The following is a 21,826-nucleotide window of genomic DNA, read 5'->3' as shown; positions in this document are numbered from 1 at the left end:
ACAGGAAAAAGCTGACATGTAGTCCATATAGTAGGAAAATAACACTTAAATTGTTGACTTTCTTAAGTGTTCCCTCGCAAACAGTCTGATCTTACCCTTTCTCTTTGTCGGAGCGACTGAGTGCGTTGTTTTCAGCGGTTTTGCTGACGTTGTCGCTCGACTGGCTACTTTTGAGCTCGGCACGATCTCCCGACGGCTCCTTCTTCTTTTTCCTTACGAAGAAGTTTTTAAAAGTCTGGAACTTGGACTTCTTCTTCCCTGGAAAGACACATGAGACCAGCGTGTTTGAAACATGCTTGCATCTTTCTGCTCTCCTGTTGCTCAAATCTGACTCATTCAAAGCAATGCTAATGAGGCAATAATACGCACAACAGCTTTATACACTGGCTGAATATAAAGTGTGGTTCCTGTAATTTCCCTAACCAGGTAGGCATATGAAGGAGAGATTCATGATAGGCAGGCTAATAAGACCATTATGATACCAGTATTGCAGCCCAGGAGTATTTTTCAAATCCAATAATATTTGACTCGATACCAGCAAAAAGGATACATGGTATTTTTTTTTGCGTGTTTTTTGTTTATTTGTTTTTTTTTTGGTCCAAATTGGGCACAAGACAGTGTGAATTTGGACGATCATCCAATTCAATTGTAGTTCTGCCCCTTTTGAATTTGGGTAGTTAATTGCAGAGACAAAACGCAAACAGTTGTTTTGATTACATAGCACCTGCATGCTACATCTGGATGCTGCTAAATACAAGAGCAAGAGTGGAAACTAATGTTATGCGGTTATATGAGAGGTAATATCCAAGTGTTTGGATGAAATCTGATCAAATCTAATGTCTTCCTCTGATATCAGGCCAATACCGAATAGCCATATCGGATAAGGAAAACCATTCTTTTTAACATTGTGGAATGTAAATGTATTTGCAAATGGTCTACATTTGTATAGCACTTTACAAGTCAATGAAGACCCCTAAAAGCACTTTACAATGTGCTTCACACCTTTACATTTTACAAACTAACTAACCGATAGCAGCGTCAGCCATGCAAGGCAATTACATGCTATATCGGAGGCATTAGGGATTCAGTGTCTTCCCCATAAGTAAATAATAATTTTAACAAATGTACAGTATTATTCTACTATATCATTACTTTTCACTCTACAGTGAACTTTTAATTAAATTGAAATATTCATTTTTTTTCTTAGCAACTGTAAAGTCATCAAAGAATCCCTGAAAAAAAATGCAAATTATTAACTTTTTAGTTTTATAACTATAAATTACAAACTATAAACCTATTAACAATTTAACAATATAGTTTTAGACCCAAACTACACAGAATCCCTCAAAAGCAAGCAAATATGAATGTACTGACTGAGAAGCAATCCAATGAGAGATTCAGAAACGAAAACAAAAAACACAAAATCCAAACTATTTAGAGCTGTGAGAATATACAGTATATAATTAAACATAGAAAATAACATATAAAATGATATCGTGAAAAATGCTTTTCTCGTCTTTACATACCATTTCTCCACAGCCTACCCACAATATATTTTTTGTAATAAGTATAAACTATTAAATAATTTTTCGCTTAAATCTGAATTGAAGTACCAACAACGTAATGTCAATAAAATTTGTACTTTCTAATTCTAAATCTGCCACCAAGGAGCATTGACTACCTTAGAGTTAGTTAAGGCCCGGTCACACAGCCTTTCACGGGCGGATCGAGGCTGAATCACGGCCAGAAATTTCTGCCCGTGAAGCAGACGCTGTTGGACGCTTTTGAGATCGCGATACAGACGAGATACAGCCGTGCTTTACACGCAGTAAAAAAATTCACACGCGGTTGGCCGCGCGAAAAAGTTATGCGCTGCTCAAAACTTTAGACCACGGGTAACCGTGGGCGGCACAGCGATGCCGCCGCCGCAGTTACCAGCGATAAGGACGCGGAACAGTCGCCGGCCAATTTTGCACATTTTCCACCGCGGGCAACCACGAGCAAAAAAAATAAATAAATAAATAAAAATTTAAAAAAATTTAAAAATCGCAAAATTTTACCCGCGATACAGACGCAAGAGGCTGTGTGACCGGGCCTTTAAGTTGGTAATGATAATCGCTCATTCATATAGCAAGTACTATTCACTGAGTTGAAGGAATGAATGGACGAATGAATGAATTAATGAATTCATGTCACATTATGAATTACGTTGATTGTTTCTGAGGTACAAGGAGAGGTAGCATAAAGTATGAGCAAGTTTTATCAACTAATGACACAAATATTAACATTATCAAAGTAACTGGTAAAAAACTGATACCAAAGATATGCACTTATCTCTTGATTGACTATGGATGGGCAAGCACCAATACCATGAATTGGTGAGGATACTAGCCTTATTTTAAGGTATAAGTAACCACGACAGGGGACGATACAAGTATTGCCTTCCCTCTTGTGGCCTTTTTACAATCAGTACCTAAAAATTAGATGGGTATTGTATTATTTTTAAAATGTGAATGTAAATACATATGTTAAGATACTAAGAACGGGGAGACATTCTTTATCTGAAGGTTTCTTTCCCTGTTTTCCGTGCAAGTTCAAATCCATTGATGCTTTTAATCTTGTTTTAAATGTCTTTTAAAGTTTAAAATGATCAGATAACAAAGTCCAATAGTGGTTTTAGGGACTACTCAAGAGTTGAATACTTTAAAACATTCAACAAAGAATTTGAAATATATACCGTATTTTCCGCACTATAAGGCGCACCGGGTTATAGGGCGCACCCCGAAAAAATAGTTTTTGGTCCTATCTTTAACATACATAAGACGCACCGGATTATAAGGCGCTACGATGGGAACGTGGACAAAACAGTCAGATAGTTCAGTCTAACTTATTACCCCCTTAATATTCCCAAAGCTTGCAAAGACGCAAATACGTGTCGAGAACACGTGCGGATGCGGTGTCCGTACGATGTCACTCAAATGCATCGTTCCATCATTCGGAAGGTTAAAGTCTTGGGATTCAAGAAATCCCAACCATTCCTTAGTTTCTATTTTCTTTTTCGCTCACAACTATACTGTGCACATGACAATGAACACTTGGAATTGAGTTTAATTTAAAAATAGACACTCCATTCCATCCATTATCTGCACCGCTTACCACAGAAACATCGAGTTCAGTCTGAAACAAGATATATAGCCGGAGTAGCTCACCGAAGTCGTTGTGTTCATAATAATGTGCAGCCGTGGTCTTCTTATATCCGTGAGTGTAGTAAATCCAGGAGAATAAAATATTTACAAATACAGTAAAGTAAAAATTGCTTTCTGTATGCCGTCAGCCACATGCTATACACATTCATCTTTTTCGGCCAATTGCACGCTTTGTTTTGCCGTTCAAGCCAATGCCAGCCTGTAAATGACAAAAAGGATCCGCCTCTTGACCTCCGAATAACTTTAGCCAATAGTGATCGATTCAACTGATGATTGACACATCTTTTTTGGCCAATTGCAGGCTTTGTTTTGCCGTTTAAGCCAATGCCAGCCTGTAAATGATAAAAAAGATCCGCCCCTTGACCTCCGAATAACTTTAGCCAATAGTGATCGATTCAAATGATGATAGACACATTGGTTAGCCAATGAAACGCCGGTAAATAAATCCCAGCATACACCGCGGACCACTTGGCGTTCGGGGAAAAATCTAGTTGGCGGCTGCAAGTTAGTTGCAAGACTTTGCGAATTAATACTGATCCATAAATAAGGCGCACTGTATTATAAGGCGCATGGTCAGCTTTTGAAAAAAATAGAGGCTTTTAGGTGCGCCTTATAGTGCGGAAAATACGGTGTATATATATATATATATATATATATATATATATATATATATATATATATATATGCCCTGCGATTGGCTGGCAACTGGTTCAGGGTGTCCCCTGCCCACTGCCCTATGATTGCTGGGATGGGCTCCAGCAACCCCGCGACCCTACTGAGGATAAAGCTGTGTAGCTAATGAGATGAGATATATATATATATATATATATATATATATATATATATATATATATATATATATATATATATATATATATATATATATGTAATCTTGCCAGTTGTAAGGTTAGAGGTATCGTACAGACAAATTGATATTCATATCTAATTCATAGACTTATTTAGGAATTTTGTTGCACGATATTCCATTGCACTATTGTCACAATGCACTTTTAACTTTGGCCTGTCTTTAAGCTCTGCATTGAAAATACTTTGGCGTACCTATCCTTTAATTATTTATATCTCAGTTATCTTATTTAAGTCTGTATCACTTGTTCATCCTGGAGAGCCATGTTCATCTCATTGCAAACAACGTTTACTATGATGTTATCGAAGCAAATGAAGACAGTTCTACCTGTAAAATATCGCTAAATTAGAGTAATATTATGTTGAAATGAAATGTATATTTATCGTACATGGCTCAGGCAGCACGGCGGCGCAATGGTTGGCGCGTGTGCGGCAAAGTTCTGAGGTCATGAGATCGAACGTCCTGTGTGGAGTTTGCATGTTCTCCCCGTGCTTGCGTGGGTTTCCTCCGGGCACTACGGTTTCCTCCCACATTCCAAAAACATGCATGTCAGGCTAATTGTCCAGTCCTAAATTGTCCCTAGGTGTGAATGAGCAAGCAAATTGTCTGTCTTTGTGTGCCCTGTGACTGGCTGGCAACCAGTTCAGGGTGTCCCATGCCCACTGCCCAAAGATAGCTGGGATGGGCTAGAGCACCCCAGCAACCCTACTGAGGATAAGCTGTGCAAATAATGGATGGATGGATGGATGTACATGGCTCTCATTTGACATGACTGATTCAGTTATAGGAGAATCCTCGACCATTCCTTCAAGTCTCGACTGAAGTAATTAAAAGATAAAATATTTTTTGGAATCTGAACTCAGGTGAAGCATGGGAACACAGTAGAAGCTGTCTTGACATCTAAGATGATGGGAGTAATACTTTTTCACATTCATTGCAACATGCGATAAGGTATTGGCTACCCTTCCTCATTTCCTTTCTGAGACAACACAAAAAGAATAGCTTGTAAGATCCTTGCAGCCTGCACTTCTTGAGGATTTAGAGGTTTCTCTGAAGTTGATTTTTTTTGTTCACAGCTAAGGCTCCTCGAACAATTGAAGGTCAACCTGAATAACCGTCAGAAAAAAAACGTTATATTCTCCCCAAATTACATGACTTGCAAAGGTGTAAGCTATTGGTTAGCGTGCTGGGAATGGACCAATGGTGCACACACTGGGAAAACACTGACCTTTGACAGGGGGAGGAAATAGATAGAGACATTACATCAGTGTGCGTTCCAAGTGAAACCATGAGGTCATCTTGTAAGGTTTGCTCTCATCACTTTCGGGCAAAGGCAAGGACAAAATGTGACAGGCGAGCGGGAGGAGAAAAGCCAAGAATGACGCTTCAAATAAAGACTCGTTTCTGGAAAATTCAGCAATTACGAGGCAATACACATTCTAGTTTGTCTTCTGTATCTTTTAGAGTTTCACACTGCTTAGAAAATTAATGAATGTGTGAAAGAGCTTATTTTTTAGCTTCCACAGTTGGATGTGAAACATATTTTCAGTTTTATTCAAATGATTAAAAAAATAACATTAATACTTTTAAAATACTATAATAATACTGTAGTACCAATACAGGTATTAAACAAAGAATGAGGAAAGTATATTTTATACCTTATATACTGTTTATATTTATTGCCAATATAAAAATTACTACTCAATTTCTTGATATCAATTACGATACCATTGATACTACTAAAATATACAATTTTTCTCACAACCGACAGATCCAAATACAGCAAATTTCCTTCAAAGTTACCTGAAATGATTTGTTTTGTTGCACAGTTTTGCCTGTTTGCTTTTAAAGGCAGACTGTGTGGGAAACACAATACAATTATTCATTTAAAACCTTTCTTTTAGCAAAACGTGCGTTCAGTTCCTAGTCCTACGATGACCAATACCAGTGTGGATAGCTACTGGAAGTAATGAGATCTCTGAATATGGTCTGTAGTTGACGTAATGCTGGATGATACTTACCCATTCAGAGCATGAACAATAATATTGGTTAGGAATGTTTTTTAAAACCAATATGATACTCAACAATACACCAATACCAAAAGTACTGTACATAAAATTCCCTCTACTCTTAAAAAAACTGCTATTTTAAAGAAATGACTATAAATCCAAACATATTTTTTCCTTATAGTGCTATTTAAGATTAAATATTCCTCTACATTGTTATTTGTTTTGATTGTAATAATAATCATAAACAATAATAATAATTATACCTTTGAAAATATTAAAAGTCAGTGACAACAAACATAAATGCAAGTACAGTAAGAGGTATCATTGTCGATATTATATTTTTTAAGGTATCGACACTCGAAACATTGGCCAATAGCAGTATAGGTTGCTCTGTAATGGTATTTTGAATACAAATAAGTAGACAATCGGAAGAATAATAAACTGCCATCAATTGAATGTTATCAAAATATACAATATTAACGTACACATCATGTTGTAACTACAGAGTCATATTTAAAAAATAATATTAGCCATTGTTTCCAGAGAGAATTTAATTTTATGTAATATTGGTATTTGTACCTGGCTTTGGTATAAACGACTACTCAAAAGTTATCGGTGTGTTAGAAAAAAAAGTGGTATTGAATATTTCTAACAATAATATTAATAGCGGCATGGCGGATAGGTGATTAGCACGCAGCCCGAAGGTGCAGATGTTCATGGTTCAAGTCCAGCTAACGCGACCTCCCTGTGTGGAGTTTGCATGTTCTCCCAGAGTTTGCGTAGGTTTCTTCCTGGCATACCAGTTTCCTCCCACATCCCAAAATTTTGCCTTTCAGGTTAATTGGCCAGTCCAAATTGTCCCTCGGTGTGAATGAGTGAGTGAGTGAGTTGTCTGTCTGTGTGCCATGCGACTGGCTGGCAACCTGTTCAGGGTGTCCCCTGACCACTGCCCGAAGACCGCAAGGAGGGGCTCTAACACCCCCGCGACCCTACTGAGGATAAGCGGTGCAGATGATGGATGGATAATGGAATCATATTAATAATTACATAAATTAAATAATTATAATAACAGTACTAGTGATATATTTTTTTCATATTCGACACCTTGTTTTGACTTGTTTTGTGCACGGTTGTTTGTTTGCTTTTGTTTTGACTATTACATAATCAGCCAATCATGTGGTTGCTCTTTGATACCACACTCTTTGGAGCTGATCTGATTTTTGTAACCTCTCCCAATACTCCTTACAAGATCAAAACCTATTGACGTCTTCTCTCCTTATTTTGAGAGTCTATTAAAGTTTTAACATAACCACTAGTCAAAGTATCTCTCTCAGCTGTATTGACAATCTGCAGTTCCAATAAAAACACAGAAAATCTTATGAGATTGCCAACAGGAGATAGTACTCAAGATGATGACTTATCTTTGGAAGCACAACATGACGTGCTGTGCACCCCACACAACGCTTTTTCCTTGTTCTAATCCTATCATCAGCGAGTGTTATTAATCTGTGTGACAATGCGATATGCTTGGCTTCGCCAGATAATCTAAGGCTCGTCTTTGTCTTCATTTCCTGCTCGCGGCAGCACGAAGGCCATCGAAACATCTGCAGACGACTGCTAATCTCTGATGAGTGTGGCACTGACAAAACATTATTTTCTTCCCATATACAGTAATATTCCACTGCAGGTATTTATTTTCTCCTTGTTATGTTTTTAAAAGTGACAATGCACAATGGTGGACACCGATCACTACAAACAGTTTTGTAATATGTCTAGAGTACGTTTTTATTCTTCGGCGCACATGTCTCAAACTGGTGGCCCGCGGAACAGATCAGGCCGGCCAAGTGTTTAAATCCGGCCTGCATGACAACACTAAAAAAAGCAGAAGAACGCAATGAGCTGGAGTTTTAAATATGGCTACTTGATGTGATGTAAGCCAAGCCTCTCTCTCACTCTCACTCTTTCTCCCTTTTTATGTCTCTTTTACCAACTCTTTCTCTTATTCTGTCTCGCTAAAATGACGTTGACACCTCTGCTTTAAAGCAGGTCCAAATACTCAGCTATAAACTTTTTGGAAAATAGTTAAACTGTGGGAATACGACTGAAGTTGAAAATACTTAAACAAATGTAGTTACTTTTTACATATTTAAGGACATTTGCATTTAGGTAAAATCCTGACTTTTTGAAACATCCCAAGTAGGATACCTTTGTGAAATTGTGCATTTTTACGAAAATAAATGAATATACGAGGAATTCAAATATCAAAACATAAAATGTACCTAGAATAAAAATACGTTATGTCATATGCTGGCCCTCAAGCATATGTGATAGCAAAAAAACAAACCAAACAAATAAATAAAAAAGCTGCACCCAATGAAGAAATTTGCTCTATACTTATGTTGAAATAAATAGAAAAACAAAGGACTAATTTACTATCATTTAATCAATTTTATTTACCGATTTAACCAATTTATATCAAACCTGTAGTGAGCTGGAGTCAGGTTCATATCTGGTGAGGCAAAGTCAAATTTAGAAATAAATGAACCTACATCATATTAATCGTTTGATTAGAAGAGCAAGAAAGCAATATATATGCTGTTAATCAAAGCTATGCGCACCTCCTTTTAAATAAAGTCATTGAAAAACAGGTAATCGTACATTACATTAAATAAATCTATGTAAACAAGAAAAAAAATGACTTGATGGCTTGACTTGCTATTAGTTTGCTAATACTATTCCTAATTCTATTTTGGGGGGCTTGAATGGATGCCAAATCAGAATCCTTGGTCTCACTATCACTAAAATGACGTGCCCTACTCTATCATCTGCAGCACAGTTAGTACGCTACATACTAAATTCATTAACATTATTCATAATTTTAAGAGAAAATACACACTGAATAAATGCATTTTTAATTTTACGCAGATTGCAAATCACTGCTAACCCGTATGCAATTTCTGTTGCATTCCTCAATATTCTATAAGAAAGCTTCCAACTTTAACATTCCCAAAATGTTTCAACACAATGACTAATGTTAGGGTCAGTTTTATGGGCCATGCATGTAAAATACAAGGGTGATTTGTGTTGATAGTCGTAAACAACCCTTGACGAAAATAGCAATACCAAAAAGAGCGAGAGGCAATAGAAAGACTCCCAAACGTCCTCCCTAGCTTATGTTTCTTAGTAGTAGAAGAGAAAGATCAAGAATCTAGAACCTGAAAATCTTTATAGTGTTTTAGCTATCGCCTTTTGTAAAATCAAACATACAGTACAAGTACACTTAATTGTTCTGGTTGACAAAAAGTGAATGTAGATAGGTAAAACTTGAAGTTTTTTGGTTATAGTGAATAAGATTACCTGAGCATTCTTCTGAAACCTCAGCTGGCTCCTGGTTTGCCATCACATCTGGAGGTCCTGACGCCATGGCGGCAGGCTCACTGCTGGGAAAAAAAACATGTGTATGGTGAGACACCCTAGATTGTTGTCATTATTTACTCCAGGAAATACTCGATATGGGGATGTACAGCAAAGGTAAGATCGGGTTTAAAGAAATTCCAGCCCAATCCGATTCAGGCCATCGAATATTAAAGCCCGACCCAGCCAGGACCCACGATGGCTTTTGTTAAGTTGAGTCAGAATGATTTTTTACTGAAGGGACATTGAAGAATATGTCAATGGAAACAACTCGATCATAGCAAAGCATAACGCTGTTAACCTAGTCCACATTAGGAGGTTAATAATCCTTTGGTTTGTAGGTTTCAGATCAGGGGATGTTGTACCGGTGGTCTGATCAGCCTGAACAGGGCCCATGGGTATTAGAGCCCGACTCAGCCCGAGCCCGACCAATTAACATGATTTGCAGGACCGAACCCGGAACAAATAAAACATTTTATGTTATTTGAGAGGACTCGGGAGGAAAAGAGGTGATTTATGATAACAAATTAAAGCCTGTCTTTTGTAACAAAACCAAAGTTAAACAAGACTGTATAAACGTTTAGATCTTTTATAGTTCTGTGTCTCCAGAGGTTACATTAATAGACAATTATCCATCAACGAAGGACTTTTTTAAATAGTTGACGAAAAAGTTGCCGTCCTCCATTTTGACGGGTTGGAAAATGGGGCCTTAAGCCACAGCAGCAGTTACAGTCCTTAAAGTTTGGTCATGTCGTTTCAGGTGTTCTTAAAAAGTTGGAAGCAGAATACTTTCTGTTATAAATACGCATTAACAATGTCCAACTAAGTCTCTGAGCCTTTAAATATTTGTATATATATTATAATATTGATTTTATTTTTTTTCCACCGGACCTATATGTTTTTATCTTGCTGTTCAGGGACGCGCAGCTTATTAAGAAGTAGGAAATGGGTCAGGAGGGCGTGGAGAGTGATGTATTGCTCATTGTCGCAGTTTTTTGTTAGTGTAACATGGAAATGGTAAAATTAAGAAAAGGTCTGTTTCAAATACAATACCAAAAAAGATGGAAATATCAGAGTTTAGTCGAGCGCATCCAAGTTAAGCACATATTTGATGAATGAGCTGCCCCAGGCTGCAATCAAGACTTTACACCAGAAGATGGTGGCAGGGAGCAACACAATTTTAAATTTTGGACAGCACGTTTAAGAATCTAGCGTGGCACATTAAGAAGAAGAGGGGCAGAGAGCCCTAAAAGAACAGTGATGGGTGGATAATTTGAGGACCTAACCGTAATCCTAAAAAAATTAAAAAAAAATAAGGCAGATACAGAGAAGCCTGGCCTGACCCGACCATAATGACTGACATTTTTGGGTCTGACTCGGGCTGCAGGTGCAAGTAAAATAAATAATTCTAGCATGAAAAACATGCCTGTTCTTTTCATCAGAATTTGTAAGCTCCTATTTTTAGTTAGAGGAAGAAACCTTTTTACTGCTTACTATTTTTACTACAATCCGAGTGCCTCAAACAATGAAGTTCAAATAGCTCCAGAGGAATGAGTTATATATAGCACTGCTTAATCCTACGAATAAATTGACATCAAGTTAAGAGTGGCGACTGATCATTTTAAGACATAAATAATTCATCTCACTTAAATGTTGCAACCGTAGAAGGGCTGGACATAAATCTTCAGATGTTGAAGAATATTAGTCATCAGAATCAGTTTTTTCTAAGACACTTTTAATTACCAAATTAGGATTAGTTGTTCGTAAAGATTGACTAAGTGAGTCAGACTGAGCTCAACTAAAATACAATTGACAGAAAATATGTTTTTTTTTTTACTCACTGAAAAGTTTGTTTCTATTGAATGGAAGGTTTGACATATTTTGTTTGACATCACACTAGAATTGTCACGTCACCATGGCCAGATGTTTTTTTTTTTCGTTATTACTTGATGTTCGAGGAATTGTTCCTGTTTTGGGGGATAAAAAAATTATCCATTATTAAAGTAAAATAAAATTGTATTTATTCTTGTCATTATTTATTCAAAAAAGTAATCCTGGTCTTTGTGAGAGTTACGTTACAAAAAAACTTGTGATTGGCAAAATATGTTGACTAGAACCCTTAAAGTTTTTACAATTATTATACAATTAAAAACTTTATTATACACTGAAACCAAGTCAAATCATGTTTATTTGTATAGCCCTTAATAACAAAGAGACTCAAAGGGCTGCACGGACCACAGATTATTGCAAACCACAGATTATTACACCATCCCCTAATTTAAAACCTACATGAGGGCAAGGAAAAACTCAAAAACCTCAAAATGAGGAAAATGAAGAAACCTTGAGAAGGGACTGCACATGAGATAATCCCCCTTCCAGGATGACCAGGCTTCAATGGGTGTTGCAATAATAAATAATCAACATAAAATATAGTTTATTCATAAGCTATTAAACCAGAGAACAAACTTAAACATTTGTGTTAATATTAAACTTAAGTAGACACTCAAAATAGGGAGGGAAGACACTAATAGATTTTGAAATTACAAGGACCATGACAGGGGCTTTCAGGTAAGATGATTCCATCCCGTCCTAAAGCAAACTTCTGAGCCCCTTCTTTTTGTTAAAGCTTCAATTTTACAAAAACACAGATCAGCCCTAAGGGGTGTGGGTATCAAAGAACAGCAACAATATTGGGCAACAGCAAAAATTATGTAACAGTCAAAACAAAACCAAAACAACAGTGCACAATAATAGTCAAAATAAGGAACTGGCATTTTATCAAATCTCCTTTGCCAGTGTCCAATATTTAACTATTTTCACTGTTGAGCCAATCCAAATACAAAACTCAAAGCAACGATGAAAGTCAGTGAAATAGCAAAATCGTGAAAAGTAAACCATGTTATAGCGAGGGATTACAAAATTCTGAATAGATAGGATATGATGATTTGACAGCACAACAATCCTTATAAAGAAATTGGTCAACGTATGATAAAGAAGCACTTTTTAATTAGAAACTTTAAGAATCGGTTTGAGGCAACCTGCAGGCAAGCCTTGCTCACACTGGTTCTAGTTTGTTTTGAAGAACCTTTTCTCTTTTTTTTCATTCCGCAAAGGAAACAGCCAAAGAGCTTCTTGTCATCTGTGTTTACATGACCTAATTGCAGCAAATGGAACATTCTGGAGTTTATCAACAGAGTGATGACCTTTTTACAACAACAAATATAACCACCAATCCGTACTAAGGCAATAATTTAGCCAAACTTAAACATTTTAAAGATTGTTTTCTCACGTCACACAAACAAGTCAGTCAAAAGGAGGGAAAGAATATCATTCTCATTAAAGGGACACTAGATGTTGCTGTATTGTGTAGTGCAACCGGAAACGATTGCTACGAAGCACAAAGAAAATTGTTAACTATTGAAACTCAAAAAGACCAAACCCCACTTTTTTTCTTCTCATTTTTTTGCCGAGCCTTTTACAAAATTTTTGTTTATTGGGGTACCCCTAGCAGAAAGATGGCAGACACTCATGTAACTGGGTTCCTACAGCTTAAGGTTAGTTAGATTCAAGACTTTTTAAGACTTTTTTTAATGCCTTTTAAAATCAATTTTAAGACAGTCGCCAAAAATCCCACAATTAAACAAACAAAATGAAAAAAACACCACATGAATTAAAGGTAATTATAAACAAATGATTATTAAAAAAAAGAAAAAAAAACACATTTTGGTCCAGTAAAAAAAATTATATCTGAAAAACACAGAACCACACTTTTAGACATGGAAAACAAATAAAAAAGATGTTTGGAGTACTTGACGAATCCTCAGTAAAAACTGGCAGAAAACTACTAATTCCAAAGAACTCTTCTGCTAAATTCATGAAAACTTTTTATCATAATGCATAAAATGACTTTCTTACTGAATCTTTTTAGTCCAAACACATATCAAAATATCTTAATGTGTTCACATGTTTAAGATTGTCGAAAATTGGATTTAAGACATTTTAATGCTAATGAAGGCCTTATTTTTTTAATAATGAATTCATGCCTTTTAAGACTTTTTAAGGATCCAAAGGAACCTTTTTAGATAAGCCTTATGCAATGTGAAACAAATAATTATTTTGACTTACGAGTATTGAAAATAAATGTATGTTTTCTTCGTATTCATCCATCCATCCATTATCTGCACCGCTTATCCTTAGTAGGGTCGCGGGGGTGCTGGAGCCCATCCCAGGTATCTTCAGGAAGTGGGCAGGGGACACCCCGAACCGGTTGCCAGCCAGTCTCAGGGCACACAGAGACAGAGAGCTACGTCACTAATTCACACCTAGGGACAATTTGGATCGGGCAATTAACCGACATGCATGCTTTTTGGAATGTGGAAGGAAACCGGAGTGCCCGGAGGAAAACCCACGCAAGCACTGGGAGAACATGCAAACTCCACACAGGAAGGTTTTGATCTAACAACCTCAGAACTGTGCCGCACATGCGCTAGCTACTGTGCCGCCGTGCTACCCGCTTTGTATTCAAATAAATGTTATTTTTTTTTAATAAATCAAGTTTTTGTTTCCTACTAGGAGACACTAAATAATGCAGTAGACAATGTCCCTTTAAGACCATTAAAGTCTTGGTTGTGAAAACATTCTCTAGATAGATAGATAGATAGATAGATATATACTTTATTCATCCCCGTAGGGAAATTCACATGCTTTTTAAGATTGATCATCAACTTGTGTAAAATGTTTATTCATACACACAATAATTGAAATAACTAGTGTAATTGTTCCATGCTTTAAAAAATACTATGATGAAGACAGAAATTTTAAGCAGGAAACCAAGAACGAAATTTAAAATAAGATGAAAAAGAACTTTCCAACAAATTAACAACAACTAAATTACATGGGCTGTTTAATACCAGTATCAAAATCCCGCATAGTTATTGATAACAACACCCTGTAAAGACACCATTACTCCATAAGATTCTCTCCCCTCTAAACAAAAATAACAATATTTTTAAAGAAAAAAGTTTAAATCCCCCCAAAAGTTTTTTTTCTTTCATATTGCATTTAGTTAATAGCAATTAACCTTTCCTTTCACCTCAGGTTCTTGATTGTTTTATGACCACTAGAATGCAGCAGGTACTGGTGGCAGTTGCCATCCTGAGTACAACCTTTAAAAAATAAGTCTGGTATGAGCACTGATACAGATCATTGGTATCGGTACACACCCACCACCGATACTAATCATTTTACCACTGCAAATGATACAGCAACATGTAATTAGACATTTAATTGGAATTATTTTAAATATTGAAGCCCTTGAAACGTTGTAATTTTTTAAATAAATGCTGATTCTTTGACTTAATTGATGAGTATTTTAGAAAATGTATTTTTATACATAGTTTTCCCACCAGGAGGTGCTAAATAAAACACGGCGTCTCTCAAAATGTTGTATTTATTTATACTGCATACAACCACATTTGGATTTCAAATGTAAAAATTAGTTCATGCTGGCAGATTCTGAATAAACTTTATTTGAATTAAGCAGAATTATGCTTTAAGCCTTGTATATATTAATAACATACATTGAAAATTCGCATTTCAAGTTTATACCAGCAGCTTGTGTCTGAACGAATATTTGATGTAAATGGCACGGTCGCAAGATTCACCAGTCAAACCAACAGCTGGATCACCACAGCCAGATTTGACATTTAGAAAAAGATTGAATGGGTAAGGGTCTCTTTCTCCCCCTTTTTTTTGATCAACCGCATCATAAGGTTTTGTCTCTCAGCCTCCATCTGGCAAGCAGAATTTGCCTTTCTTCTGAGCGCTTCCTATTCCTTTGGTCTAAAAAAAGGGCATTGGCTCGGTTTTACTAAGTGATCCGTTTCAAGTCACATCAAACATAAAATGCCCATTATAGAAAGGAAAAGGTAATAATTGTCATGCTTTAAATTTGGATCAATACTTTTCTAGTTCGGAAAGTGGAAGCGATCTAAAACCGCTGTCAAGATTCAAAGCTAATCAGGAAGTGAAGCCATCTGTGAATCGCTAAAGGGAATCTTAACAATGGCTGACACTGACATATTTTGCTTTATGTTTTAGGTCCTTCTGTGCCAGAATTTCTTTGGAAGGGACGCAAGTTAGCTGGCAAGTTAAAAGCTGAATGTATTTAATGCTGAATTTGAGAGGCAGAAAAATAACTTCCAGGCATCAACTGGATAACAGGATATTCGAAGGATTGCTGCAACCTTAGATAAAGTAGCAGCTGCTAATCTTTTAAGGACTTGTGACAGTCATTGGCTTTAGGCAGGACCCACTATGGCTTTTGTTTAGCCGAGTGAGTTATTTTCTCCGCGAGGAACATTGACGAATATATCAATGGGCTGAATTTGATCATCGGCAAGCATAACTTTATTAACCCGGTAAAAACAAAATATTACATTTTATTTGTGAGAACTCGGGAGGAGGAAAGGTGAGCTATGATTACAAATTAAGGCCGGTCTTTTGTAACGAAATCTAAGTGGAACAAGACTGTATACGAATTTACATTTTTTATATTTCTGTGTCTGCAAAGGTGACATTAATCGGCAATTTTCCATCCTTAACAGATTTGTTTCACAGTTGACTGGAAAATTTTAAGGTTGTCCATCATTTTGATGGGTTTGAAATTGGACTAAAAACCACAGGAGTATTACGTTTTTAGAAAATTGTGGCACTTTGAGAGGCAAAGAGACAAATAAGAACAATAACGGGTTGATAATTCATTTTAAAAAGGCAGCGAGAGAGAAGCCCAGCTCGATACAAATTTAATGATTTACATTTTAGGCTGGACCCTGCCAAAATCTGTGTCTAAACTCTATTTCTCTATTTCACCCTGGTCATCCTGGAACGGGGATTACCACTTGTGAGGTCCCTTCTCAAGGTTTCTCTTTTTCCTCACGCTGAGGTTTTGAGTGTTTCCTTGCCGGATGTTGGTTTTAGATCAGGTAATTGTGTAATTGTAATCCTATGCAGTCCTTTGAGACATTTTTGTGATTAAGGGCTATATAAATAAATGTGACTTGACTTGACTTGACTAAACTGGTTGGGCCTCTGCTTTGGCTAAAAATTAAATGACTGGAGAATGATATAACACAAATACCTTTTATTTAAGGAGATGTATATATTGTAAAGTAGACATGAAAAATTGGTGACGTCTGATAAAAACAACCAAACATGAACACTTGCCCTTGTAATATTTGGGGAGAGTATGCTGCTTCTTCATATGATATTGTTCTGGAGTGCATTGTCTAATACTGTTGTAGACAACGTTCACTATGTTGTTATCAATGACAATAAGGACAATCCAAATTAGAATTTCAGTCGTTACACTTACATTTACATAAAACAAAAACAAGACAATTTAATTGTTTAAGTTCAACACAATTTTCAGCATTTTGAAAACTAATGTTATATAAGCAAACACAAATAAATATTGTATGCAAGTAATAGTGATTAGACATAGCACTTCACGATAAACAGGTAATAAAGACCTAAAAGAGGATTGTATGTAAGTAATAGTGATATAAATATAAGTAAATGAGATGATATTTTTGCATACTTGTGACCTGTTAGACAAATTCAAGTTTACTGTGATAAAATGCACTGCAAATTAATACATAAAAAAATATATTATTAAATGAATATTTGCGGTTAACTTGCTAATTTTTCAATTGAAAAATACACAACAACAAAAAAAGGAAAATTATGTTTGATTTACGAAGTCGCAAATCATTGCTTTTGTTGAATACTATTTTTAATAAGTACATTATTTTTAACTTCTGGTATTAACTGTATTGTTTTTCCTTTTTTATGTTGATATGTTTTCAATGTAAAACATGTTAAAATGATTTTTGTATTATTGTTTTTTTTTACATTGAATGGTTTCAAACAGCACTTTGAGTTGTCCTATACAGATAAAAAAAAATCAAAAATACTGTATGTAAATGAAGAGTTACCTAAAAATAGGGGAAATAAAGGATAGATGAAACAAAATTAAGAATAAATAAATTGATAAATACATAAAACTTTAACAATATATCCTGAGGGATCAACCATGCATATTTTCGACCTGTTTGACCAGTTCCACTATTGTGTAATAAAGGGGAAAATGAAATCCATTGCAAATAAATGAATGCACGAATAAATAACAAAAAACATATATATAAATATTGGCGGCTGTGTTGCAAAATGTAATAATATTTGTAACCGTAAAAGACAATAAAAATAGGCAAATATAACTATTGTGTATTTGTTTTACATATTATTTTCTAATTGAACTATCTTTACCTTCTTTCTGGTATTCACTGTATTATTTTTCCATTTATACATATATATATGAAGTGTGTGTGTGTATTTTTTTTCTTTTAACGATTTTTGTTTTAAATTTACAAGGTATATTTTTAAACTTTTCTAGGAAAACAATCCCAATACCCCTAAAAATGATTAAAAAATAGTTTGAACTGGCGGATGGTAGATCATTTCGCTAAATTTAGTGTATTTCTTATTTTAGTAGAAAAAAAAACATCAATAGTTAGTTGTTTTTTTTTTATTATACATGGTACAAACTGAAAGATATAGTCAAAAGGATATCCTTAAAATGAGCAAAATTAGCAGCCAAAGTTTTACTGGGGCGATTTCATTTTTTTCAATTGTTAGCTAAGGAAGCAGAGTGTCAGTCATCCACAAATACTTTCCAACCCAGTACCTTCTTTGGATGAAACTCAAAAAGCATATACAATTCTGCAGACTCAAAGTACTACAAGACAATTCAAGAAAGTCACAAGGTTTTATCATTCACAGCCTTATTTTCTGTGGAAACGTCAAGGAGCCAGGGGTCTACTGGACTGACCTCCGCCCGCTACCAAAGCCGGCTCCCCAGGGTGACATCCTTCGCTTCATCTATGAGGACGGCCAAGAAGAACGATGCGAGAGAAACGATGAGCAGTCGAGATGAGGTCAAGAGCCAAGGATATGACTGAGACCGAGTTTGGGAGAAAACAGTTGGGACGATTCAGGAGAGAGAGAACACACGAAGAGTGAGGGGGTCACAGATGGGGTTGTGGGAAAAACAACAAGAGAAAGAAAAGGCAGTTAGATCAACTGATGATCGGAAGAAGGGAGAGTAAACTTACAGTACAGTAAACAGAGGAGCCAGTGTGTGTTTTTCTGACCAAACATGGCAAAAAGCATCTTATCCAATATTTTAAGTGTTACGACGTGATTAGTCTTTTGACAAATGGGATGAAAGCAATCCTGGTATTGTGATGAAAGCGAATTATTACAAATGAACATGAACTTTTTCCTACCAGGACCCCAAAAATTGTCAATAATTTTTATTTAACTTGACAAGACCACCCCTCATAAATGGGCTGACCAGTAGTTTACATGTTTATATATTGTTCAAAGGAAGGGAGTTTGGTGATTCTAAAAAGAAGACAAGGTCATATTGGTCTATGTCTTGATTTATATGACAACATTTGCAAGATTTTAGGCTAACTTTGACTTATTAGGATCACACTGGCCCTTACCTGAAATCTTAGCAAATACAAAAAGACAGAGTGAAAAAAAGTAAAAGCTATTGAAACTCATTTTCACTAAATTGATGTTTAAGGCACATCAGAAGTATTACCTGTTCTAGGCTTTGCATATGACACAGTTACAAGATTAAATCAGAATAATTAACTCAACTTTAAAAGGTATAAAACCACATAAAACGACTGAGGTTTTCTTAGCAGTAAACATACAGTAAATGCAGCAGATACATGCAATGAAAACCGCAAATGTCCTTGGATTGAACGCAGTGGACCACCATACATCCCATTATGTTAACTCCTTTCCTTTTTTTACTCAACACAATATGAAGAGATGACAATAATGCAGAAATCACAAAAAGTACTATTACAACAGCCACGAGTTAGCTACAGAGTATACCCAACCATAGGCCTGGCACCTGTATCTGATGCGTGCTATTATCTTTATCGGTCACTTTGAGAGAGGAAGCTTGTCTTTCCTGTCAAATGGAATTTTTCCATGATTTCAAGTATTACTTTTATTTCATGTTGACTGTATATTGTCTTTTGATGCCCTCGCAATATCCATTGCAGCCTGGTCATCTCAAATAGGGGTTACCTCATGTGCGACTCATTTTAAAGGTTTCTTAATGTTTTTCATGCCTGGGAGTTTTTTTGTGTTTTTTTGCCCTCATTTAGCTTTCAGGTCAGGGGATGATGCTCAGTGCAGCCCTTTGAGACTTTTAATATTTAAGGGATATACAAATACAAGGGACTTGAACAAACGTCTGCAGCATCATCTATACCTGTGGCCGTAACGCCTAATGCACATGCTCTTTCAAAATGCATTCAGTATAGACGCCGCACGGAAACCATAAGCAGTCCACAGGACGCCAATGCACACCATATCCGTTGCAGTGGGAGTTGTGAAGGGGTGTCAAAAAGTCCCCGAGCAATAACACAAACATTATCCGAAGAATAATTCAAGAAATATTGGACACCTCACAAAAAAAGATACCAAGCAAAACTAAATGTGTGGTCTGTAATGAATTTCCATAGGACTTAAGCAAGAGTTAATGGATAGGAGGGCAGTCGGGGACAGAAAGGAAGGGAGGATAAAGGTGGCATGGAGTATGGCGTATGCAAGGTCATGCATGCCGGATGTGTTGCCTGAGATAGACACAGGAAGGGTTCAACTTCAGCTCAAGTAGCACAGCACTTGGGAGCTCTTTTAGCACTCCTGTTTCATTTAACTGGTTGGGAAACTCAAAACTTGCAGAAGTCAACAAAAAAAGTATTTGACTTGACTAGAAATGTATGCAGTCCATTATTGCGTTAATAGAAGCTCTGTACTTCTGTGTTAGTAATGAGTAAGGGTTGGCGGATCGGAACAAATATCAATATTATCGATACTGAGCAAGTACTTGGATCGGATCAATACTATTGTCCTGGAAGTCATACTAAGGATTCTTCCCAATTTAACGAGCAATATAATAAAGTTGTTAGTGGATTGTAAGACTATACTTACATTATAATTTTCAAATTGGATGAAATGTGTTTGCACTCACTTTATTTTCAATGGAAGGTATTTTGGATGTTGTGTTGATATAGTTATACAGTATTTGTATTTTTATTATATTCATGCTTTTTTGGGTTGACTCTCGTAAGCTTTTGTTTTAAAACTGTTGTGATATATATATAGATATATATATATATATATACCGTATTTTCCGCACTATAAGGCGCACCTAAAAGTCTTATTTTTTTTCAAAAGCTGACCATGCGCCTTATAACACAGTGCGCCTTATATATGGCTCAATATTAAATTCGCAAGGTCTCGCAACTACGAGAAACAGCCAGCCGCCGACTCCATTTTTCGCGCTGTGCATACTGGGAAATATTAAACGATTGGTAGTTGCCGGGGCTCGTGTTGTATTTGTTTACTAAGTGGCAAAATGGCTACCCCATTTAAACTGCTTAATTCATATTTAACAAATACAGTATTTGTCTGAATCCAGGGTTTTGACTGGTGAAGATGTAAAGCACAATTTACCTTAAACAAACGCAGAATTATTCAGAATGTCACGTTTGACAGAGAGAGAGAGAGAGAGAGAGAGAGAGAGAGAGAGAGAGAGAGAGAGAGAGAGAGAGAGAGAGAGAGAGAGAGAGAGAGAGAGAGAGAGAGAGAGAGAGAGAGAGAGAGAGAGAGAGAGAGAGAGAGAGAGAGAGAGAGAGAGAGAGAGAGAGAGAGAGAGAGAGAGAGAGAGAGAGAGAGAGAGAGAGAGAGAGAGAGAGAGAGAGAGAGAGATTCTCTTTCATACGTGCATTTGTATAAAAAATGGCTCCTGTTAAGAGACACGCGTACAACGCCGAGTTTAAACTCAAAGCGATCAGTCACGCAGCACAACACGGCAATAGAGCGGCAGCGAGAGAGTTAAACTTAAATGAATCGATGGTACGGAAGTGGAGAAAGGATGAAGATAAGCTCCGCCAAGTAAGGAAAACTCAACAAAGTTTCCGTGGCAATAAAGCAAGATGGCCAGAGTTAGAGGAGACACTTGAACAGTGGGTTGTTCAACAAAGAGCGGCAAGCAGAAGTGTCAGTACGATAACTATACGTATGAAGGCAACAGCGCTGGCACAAAAACACCGGACGTGTTGGATGGCCCATTCACTGAGATATGGTCAATTCGAACACAGCAGAAGAAGAATTCGAGGGATTCGTCGATGAGGAGCTTATAGAGTGATCTTTGTTTTTCTTTTGTGTGTTTACGTTTTACATTT

At 36.4% G+C, this 21,826-nt stretch overlaps 1 protein-coding gene across 2 annotated transcripts in view; it reads right to left on the bottom strand.

Annotated features, from left to right (window-relative positions):
* LOC148359293 (uncharacterized) overlaps positions 1 to 21,826 on the bottom strand; it is a 93,020-nt gene that overhangs the window by 33,736 nt on the left and 37,458 nt on the right. Inside the window, exons 2-4 of one of the 2 annotated variants that reach the window (XM_088344507.1) lie at positions 18,382 to 18,507; positions 9,438 to 9,520; positions 96 to 258 (exon numbers count right to left, since the gene is read on the bottom strand). In XM_088344507.1, the coding sequence (XP_088200633.1) occupies positions 96 to 258; positions 9,438 to 9,520; positions 18,382 to 18,431 (296 nt within the window). In that variant the 5' untranslated portion in view covers positions 18,432 to 18,507. The remainder of the gene's footprint in view (positions 1 to 95; positions 259 to 9,437; positions 9,521 to 18,381; positions 18,508 to 21,826) is intronic. The other variant, XM_088344506.1, reaches the window with a different exon arrangement.

This window comes from Urocampus carinirostris, chromosome 9 (assembly GCF_059441175.1).
Source record: "Urocampus carinirostris isolate Australia breed hairy pipefish chromosome 9, RoL_Ucar_1.0, whole genome shotgun sequence".
Classification (NCBI taxonomy): Eukaryota; Metazoa; Chordata; class Actinopteri; order Syngnathiformes; family Syngnathidae; genus Urocampus; species Urocampus carinirostris.
The sequence above is the reverse complement of the archived record's forward strand: the minus strand, read 5'-3'. Positions and strand labels throughout refer to the sequence as shown.